The sequence below is a fragment of the Nomascus leucogenys genome, chromosome 13 (assembly GCF_006542625.1).
Source record: "Nomascus leucogenys isolate Asia chromosome 13, Asia_NLE_v1, whole genome shotgun sequence".
NCBI classification, from domain to species: domain Eukaryota; kingdom Metazoa; phylum Chordata; class Mammalia; order Primates; family Hylobatidae; genus Nomascus; species Nomascus leucogenys.
The window spans coordinates 78,840,368-78,849,091 of NC_044393.1; the positions used below are offsets into that span (position 1 = coordinate 78,840,368).

The following is an 8,724-nucleotide window of genomic DNA, read 5'->3' on the forward strand; positions in this document are numbered from 1 at the left end:
GGCAGCACAGATCACCAATCTACCTGACTCTGCAAACAAATGGCCGCACTATTCGAGACCATTCCATAGGATCTGGGCTAACTGCAAGGTTTTTTTATTGGGACACATTCCTAAAGGATCCAAAAGTCATGTAAATCAGTTTCTAGGCTCCTGGGGAGGTTTGCACAACCCTTAGCGAAGGATCAGAAGAGAAACAATGAATGAGTCAGAGTTTCAGAACATAATCACCCAGCAGATTATTAAGTGCATTGGTGCAAAACACTCACTCCCTGCATAACTTGGGAGTCAGCTCTCCTCCTACCAACCCATCACAAAAGAAATATCACTGACTCCAAACAACAACCAGAGACGGTGTCTCCAAAAGAACCGAGCGAGGTGGTGGAAGGCAGCGGCCAATTAGTTACACATCCTCTTCTCTCCCTACCCCCACACTGCTACTTTCCTACTATATAGGTTCCCTGCCAGGCTGTAAATCGTGGTGGTATAATTACGCTCAGGAGACATCCAAAAATGGGCTGGAACAGGAGACTGCAAGGAAACCAGCTATCGCCCCCCACACCAAAGAAATCATCAAGGGGCACTGGGGGGCAAGAAGTGCATTCCTTCAGACCTTTTCTTCCTACTTCCTCTCCACCATCTTTCTCAACCCCCAGCCTTTTCACACAATTGTACTCATTTTAGTAGAGGGCTGGGGAATTTTTCCTTAAATTTTCTGCTAAATATACCTTACTCAAAAATTGTTGGCTCCATTTGGGCCTACTGATCTGTGAATTCAACAGAGAAAGGAGGACACAAAATCTCTCACCTACACAACACACACAAAAGGAAATCCGAAACATTTTAACTTCCAAACTCCATTATACCAGAAAATAAACACGAAACAAAGATAACCTCTGGCTTTTAAATCTCGAAACTGTTATCCTCCCATCTCAGAGATCTACAATTTTAAAGGCCCTCTGCTTTCTTTTGTCAGAAAGGAAGGAAGGTGGGGAAAGAACAGAAGGCCAATGCATCTTTGCCTTTCTTCATCTTCTACTAAAAATAAGCTATGAAATAAGCCACTTAGGGGGAGAAAAAAAAGACACCCTGCTGTTCTTTGTCTGTTTTCCTCTCCCTCTCCACCCCCCACACCCCGACTCCTAAATGCAGTAATCATTCTAGATGCCACAACTACTAAATGAACAAAAGGCACTGTATGGAAAAGGCATCAGGTCAAGTTAGGCCCCCCTCTTTATCCTCAATCTTTTAAAAATATGTCTATGTACATAATTTGAGACTCTGACAACGATCACAAACAGCTGGAATTCTATCTCCCCACTCCATCCCAATTAAACATTAGGTAGAAATTCGCATTAGGTGTGACAGTAACTCTCAATTCAAGATAAAAATAACTCAGATTCTGCCACTATGTCATTTCCTAGTTTCTAAACAAAAATAAAACCCGAAACTGCTTTGTGTAAAATGTACACACAGTCATAGTTACAAGTTTTCCTGCAGCCTTATGAAAAGCCAGCATTACTGGTATCATTCACACATTTACAAAACAATCACAGCCACAAACAGCTCATAAAGAGTTGATTTCACTTGCGCCTGAACATATACTGGGTACACTATACTTTATTAGTTGCTCCGCTCTAATCTCCCACTCCCCCAAAAATTCTGAACTCAAAACCACAAACTTAGAAGTCTATCTACTGCTCCTTATTTCTAACCAAGTTTTCCCTGAGCAAGGAGAAAAACACCTTATTTCTATAAAGATTATTTTTAAAAAATCTCTTGCCCAGACAACTTCCCTCCCATCCCCCACTGCCAAACCATATGCAAAAACTACTTTTTAAAAACTTCAGCAAATTCCCTAACTGAATTTTTTGACAATAATCACTGACCTCTACAGAGAGGTAAAACACTCAATCAAAAACAGCAACAAATAAAAGGAAGAAAAAAGGAATTCACCTGAAGAATTCAGCCAAACAACTTGAGTTATATAAACAAAACCCTGCAACAGGGGGAAACGGTGGGGGGGATGGGGAGGAGGGAGAGAAACAGCAGACAGGACTTTTAAATTGTGTTCCACACTACCACCCTCTAAGCCCCCACTTGCCCCCCTCCCCAAGGACTAGCTGTTCAGAACTCTGGGCTCCCCCTACCCTCTAAATTACTCTTCAAAAAAAAAAATTCTCGATTTGTCACAGGAACCTTCGCGAATTTCTCTAGCTGGTCCTGAAATAATCAGTCTGGACTCCAACCAAAACCACTGCCTGAAGGGCTCTTATCAGTTATAGCTTTCCCACTGCAAACTCCAGAGTGCATAAAGTTGGGGGGAGGGGGCAGAAAATAAAGGGTGTCACTTGGCGACATCAGGGCAAGTATTCCCCCAAGAACCTGACCCTCACATAGGAAGTTTTGCCCAAGTGGCCAGTCCAGGGACTATTTATTTTGTCCAGGAGCTACTCTTTCCACAGCTGTCATACCCACAATATGGAGGGTGGCTTGCTGGAGGGCCCGGGGGTCTTCATCACATACAACTATGGGTGGGACAGGCTTTGTCAGTGGAAAGGAAAACAGTAGGGTTCTCCCGGGGACCAGAAAGCTTAACAGGAGGGACACTGAAAACACACAGAGCTCTTTCTTAGAAGAGGGGGCCCTGAGCAGGCGACTCTCTTCCTAATATAGAAAGGAATTAGGGATAAAAGAGGTCGCTTGAGTGACCCCAGTTGAAGCAGCATTGTGGTTGGAGGAAATGGGGGCATCTCAAGAAAGGGAGAAAGGTTTCCCTCTCGGGAATTTCTGCCTTGAGTCCCTAAATCCAAAGCGAGCAAACAGGAGAGAGAAACCCTGAAAATGGGCTCGGTAGTAGAGAGTGAGGCGACTGGTCCTGCAAAAAGAAAAAAGGCCGTCTCGGGAGTCCAAACGTCGCGGAGGAAAGTCACGGGCTCTGGGGATACAGGAAGAGCGAGGAACAACGCGTATTTCGGGGTGCTGCGGAGAAAAGGCGAGCTGAAAAGGCTCTCGGCCCCTGGGAGGTGCCAAGGAGCCGCCGTAGGCACTGGGGGAGGAGGGGAGTCTCGGACAGTGGCCTGGAGTGCCCCAGGGCCCTTGCAGTGGTTCCGGAGGTGCCCTGGGGCATCCCCACACCGCCCCCCCACACACAGCCCAAATTCCCCCCAACGAAGGATACAGCTTGACCACGTCCGTGTCCATCCGCCTCTTGCCCGGACTGGGAGATGACATGGTGTCGCCGCCGCCTCTCTCCCTTCCTCGGCCCGTCTGTCACGGGCCCGGGGCCCCGGCTCTGAGGAGCCCGCGGCCGCGCCGGCTACTCGGTGGAGGTGGCAACACCCCCGCGGTCTCGGCGGTCCCGTCAGCCGCCGCCGCCGCCCCCCGCACGGGGGAACACCGGGCACTGTCCGGCCGGGTGGGGGTGGGGACCCCGCGGCGCCCGGCTCGGGCTGCCCCTCTCCGTCTGTGGTTCCGCTGCGGCCCGGCCCCGGCGCTCCCCTGCGCCGCGCGACGCTCCCTCCTGCCTGCTCTGGCTCGCTCGCCTGCTCCCCACTCACCCTCTGACCGGCTCCTAGCAGCCTCCACTACAAGCGGACGACTCCTGCTCAGTCGGCCTCCCTACCCCAGCCTCGCTCTGGGCGCCGTGACGTCACCTCTGTGATGTCATCGGAGGGGGCGGGCCTGGTCGCCGAGAGGGGTGGGGCGCCGCCGAGGCGTGGGCTTTCCCGGGGCGTTCTGGGAGTTGTAGTTCCTCTTTCTCCGGCTGTCTCACACCCTCTGTCCCCTCCCCCAACTTCCCCACCTGCTTAATCGCTCAACTGCCAGTGTCATTATCATCATCCTAAACGATAAGAGTAAACAATGGCAATATTATTACATTCGTGGATTTTAGGGTAATGAACCTCCACACACTGTTTAACAAGCTGTCAATTTCTTTGATTTGGAGGAGGCCAAGGTAGCAATTACTCAGGCACCAAAATCTGGAAATCCCCACACCAGCAGGTTCCTTGCACTCCGCTCCCTCGTTGGCCGGAAAGAATTTGTTTCCAAGGATTGTAGACCACAGCAAGGCTTCCTCAGGCTTGCATACCAGGGTTCATCACAATCCACGTGTCTACGGCCACTATTTCAAAGATTAGAGTTGACGCAGCAAGGTGGTAAGGTCAGAAATAATTTAGTACTAATATTCTACAGAGCATGAGGCAACTTCGCAAAGTGTGTAAACCTCCTACACCAACCTTAAATACTTCATTCATCCAATAAATATTTATTAAGCACCTCCTATGTGCTAGTCACCTTGCTGGACATGAGGGATATAATGGTGAACTAAGAAAGACTAAATTTAGCCGGGCGCGGTGGCTCACGCCTGTAATCCCAGCACTTTGGGAGGCCGAGGCGGGCGGATCACCTGAGGTCGGGAGTTCGAGACCAGTCTGGCCAATATGGTGAAACCCTGTCTTTACTAAAAATACAAAAGTTAGCCAGGGGTGGTGGCGGGCGCCTGTAGTCCCAACTACTCGCGAGGCTGAGGCAGGAGAATCGCTTGAACCCGGGAGGCAGAGGTTGCAATGAGCCAAGATCATGCCATGCACTCCAGCCTAGGCGACAGAGCAAGACTCTGTTTCCAAAAAATAAAGACTAAATTTACACAGCCCCCTAGTATAGCCTGTGGATCTATAGTGTCAGCATCGCCTGGGAGCTTGTTAGAAATGCCGCTAGAGCTTCACTTCAGATCTACTGAATGAGAATTTGCAGGTTTAACAAGGTCCCCAGGTGATTCTTATGCACAGTGAAGTCTGAAAGATACTGCCCTATAAGGTCCTCCAAAAGAAGTGATATGAAACCCAGGAGTCAACTAGGCAAAGGAGCCAATGAAGAATGTTCCAGGCATCGTCTATATTTATGTCATATTTTCACTACCTTTTCAAAAGTTTTATCTTTTCCCTCGTTCCCATGAATATACACTTGTACTTTGTCAGACCATGTGTTGTGAGTTGAGCCTTCCTTACATAATCTCCTATGCACACACACCTGGGGCAGCGGCAATGAGCTAAGATTGAACATCTTTTGCAGCTATCATTTCATGCCTCAAAAAACCTGTGCTTTTTAAATTACAAAACATACGTAACATAAAATTTAACATTTTAACCATATTTAAAGGTATAATTCAATAGGATTAAATACATTCACAATGTCGTGCAACCATCACACTACCCATTTCCAGAACGTGTTCACCATCCCAAACATTAAACAATAACCCCCTCTCCCCCAGCCCTTGATAAACTCTCTTTATGTTCTGAAAAAGGTGGGCTATTTTAGCTGTTTCTGAAAGGAGTGTATTGTTCTTTCAAATTGTACATAGCTGCTGGTCCGGGTGCAGTGGTGTTTAAAACTGATTGATCACAACCAGTTACAGATTTCTTTGTTCCTTCTACACGCCCACTGCTTCACTTGACTAGCCTTAAAAAAAAATAAAAATAAATTGCACGGCCGGGTGCGGTGGCTCACGCCTATAATCCCAGCACTTTGGGAGGCCAAGTCGGGGCGGATCACGAGGTCAGGAGTTTGAGACCAGCCTGGCCAGCATAGTGAAACACCGTCTCTACTAAAAATACAAAAATTAGCCAGCTGTGGTGGCACGCACCTGTAGTCCCAGCTACTCAGGAGGCTGAGGCGGGAGAATCACTTGAACCCGGGAGGCGGAGATTGCAGTGAGCAAGACCACACCATTGCACTCCAGCCTGGATGACAGAGTGAGATTCCGTCTCAAAATAAATAAATACATTGCACATAGAAAACCACACAGAGAAGGAGGACACATCTGAACGAAGAGATTTCTTTCTTTCTTTCTTTCTTTTTTTTTTTTCAGACGATGTCTCGCTCTTGTCTCCCAGGCTGGAGTGCAATGGCCTGGTCTCAGCTCACTGCAACCTCTGCCTCCCGGGTTCAAGCAATTCTCCTGCCCCAGCCTTCCGAGTAGCTGAGATTACAGGTGCCCGCCACCATGCCCGGCCAATTTTTGTATTTTAAATAGAGACGTGGTTTCACCGTGTTGGCCAGGCTGGTCTTGAACTCCTGATCTCAGGTGATCCGCCCTCCTTGGCATCCCAAAGTGCTGGGATTACAGGCATGAGCCACCGCACCCAGCCTGAATGAAGAGATTTCTATAACCTCATTTATTTGACCACTTTGTTCAAGGGAGATAAAGACAGAGCAGAGATTTGTCTTCCTGATGGTGTCTCCTCTTGGGCTCTCTGCACTTCTGTTGCTGCTACCTCCTCTCCTAAAATGACTCCCCACTGTCTTTCACCTGATTAACTCTAAGACAGCGCTAAAACTGGTTCTCAAACTTTGGTGTTCTTCAGAGTCACCTGGGGAGCTTGTTAAGCTCACAGATGTCCAGGCCCCACCCCTGGGAATTCTGACTCAGAAGGTCTGTGGTGGGGCTTGGACATCCTAGTCATTAACAAGCTCCCTAGATGATTCTGATCAGGCCAGAGTTTGAGAACCACTGACTTTAAGATTCTAGCAGGCATCACCACTTTGAAAATACCTGTCTGACTACTCAAGGTGAGTTAACTGCTCCCCATAATGTCCTATGCAAATAAGGGAAGGTCTGAGTGCCCTCCAAAGTTTCCCCCCACCTGAGAGCAACAGTGGCAAGCTTAGAGGACCCAAAGATGTTGTTTCTGGAACCCAGAGTATGGAGTCCAGAAACAGGTTAGGTTATGATAGAACAGGTTAAGGAAAGGACACTTCGGAAACAAGGACATGGAGTAGAGCCTAGAAATTTTCCCTGGTGCTTTACTCTTCACCAATGCTCACTAGGCAAAAAATAATCAAAAGGGTGTTTAGAGAAATTAGTTGCAGATGATACTGGAGAATGCAGGCTGCTCTACTTAAAAATGCAATGAAGATTTAGTTAGCCCTCTGAGCAGTCACTGAAAAAGAATCCAGCTGGGCATGGTGGTTCATACCTGTAATCCCAGCATTTTGGGAGGCCAAGATGGGAAGATCTCTTGAAGCCAGGAGTTCGAGACCAGCCTGGGCAACATAGCAAGATCCCTACCTCTACCAAAAAAAAAATTATTTAAATAAAGGAATCATCCTAAAGAAGGGTTATTTTTTTTTAGGCCGGGTGCAGTGGCTCACGCCTGTAATCCCAGCACTTTGGAAGGCCAAGGCGGGCAGATCATGAGGTCAGGAGATGGAGACCATCCTGCCTAACAGAGTGAAACCCAGTTTCTACTAAAAATACAAAAAAAAAATTAGCCGGGCATGGTGGCGGGAGCCTGTAGTCCCAGCTACTCAGGAGGCTGAGGTAGGAGAAAGGCGTGAACCCGGGAGGCGGAGGTTGCAGTGAGCTGAGATTGCACCACTGTACTCCAGCCTGGGTGACAAAGCAAGACTCCATCTCAAAAAAAAAAGAAGGGTTATTTTTGGCCAGGCACGGTGGCTCATGCCTGTAATCCCAGCACTTTGGGAGGCCGAGGTGGGTAAATCACCTGACGTCAGGAGTTCAAGACCAGCCTGGCCAACATGGCGAAACCCTGTCTCTACTAAAAATACAAAAATTAGCTAGGCATGGTGATGCACTCCTGTAATCCCAACTTGAACCTGGGAGGTGGAGGTTGCAGTGAGCAGAGATTGTGCCATTGCACTCCACCCTGGATGACAGAGCAAGACTCTGTCTCAAAAAAAAAAAATTGTGTCTTTGTTTTATTCATTTATTTATTTTTGAGACAGAGTCTCACTCTGTCGCTCAGGCTGGAGCGCAGTGGCACGATCTCAGCTCACTGCAACCTTCACCTCCTGGGTTCAAGCGATTCTTCTGCCTCAGCCTCCCTAGTAGCTGGGACTACAGGCACATGCCACCACGCCCAGCTAATTTTTGTATTTTTAGTAGAAACAGGGTTTCACCATGTTGACCAGGCTGGTCTCGAACTCCTCACCTCAAATGATCCTCCTGCCTCAGCCTCCCAAAGTGCTGGGATTACAGGCATAAGCCACCATGCCCAGCCAAGTTATTGTGTCTTTAGTTAAGTATCTAGGTCTGGGTTACTTAAGACAAACCTACCCCTTCCCAGCTTTTAAATCTCAGTTAAGTTCATGTATCTTTGAGCCTCAGTTTTCTCATCTGTAAAATGTAGCTCACAATGTCTTACCCACTCAAATGTGTTGATGCAGTAAATGGAAAAGATTAATGTAAAAACTCCTTGTAAACTATAAATGGCTTTCATAAAGGTAATGTGAAGTGTTGATTACAAGGTATAATGTGGTGGTGGTACCACCATATAATTATTAATATCAATCCTCCATTTGCCCCATTTTTTACTCATGTATATCATTTAAGGAGTAGCCACTCTTTTTTTTTTTTTTTTTTTGGTCTCAAGATCTGTCTGTTCATTTTTGGGGCGATTTTTTTTTCTTTTCTTTTCTTTTGTTTTTTTCTGAGACGAAGATTCACTGTTGTCACCCGGGCTGGAGTGCAATGGCATGATCTCCGCTCACTGCAATCTCTGCCTCCTAGATTCAAGAGATTCTCCAGCCTCAGACTCCTGAGTAGCTAGGATTACAGGTGCGCCACCACCACGCCCGGCTAATTTTTGTATTTTTGTAGAGACAGGGTTCCACCATGTTGGCCAGGCTGCTCTCGAACTCCTGACATTAGGTGATCTGCCTGCCTCAGCCTCCCAAAGTGCTGGGATTACAGGCGTGAGCCAC

At 47.6% G+C, this 8,724-nt stretch overlaps 1 protein-coding gene across 2 annotated transcripts in view; it reads right to left on the reverse strand.

The window, feature by feature from the left end:
* The window catches only part of UBE2H (ubiquitin conjugating enzyme E2 H), a 121,818-nt gene extending 118,181 nt beyond the window's left edge, over positions 1–3,637 (reverse strand). The window contains exon 1 of one of the 2 annotated variants that reach the window (XM_003261322.3): positions 3,179–3,637. In XM_003261322.3, the coding sequence (XP_003261370.1) occupies positions 3,179–3,231 (53 nt within the window). In that variant the 5' untranslated portion in view covers positions 3,232–3,637. Of the gene's footprint in view, positions 1–1,953; positions 3,129–3,178 lie in introns of those variants that run through there. The other variant, XM_030825578.1, reaches the window with a different exon arrangement.
* Between the last annotated feature and the right edge of the window lie 5,087 nt (positions 3,638–8,724).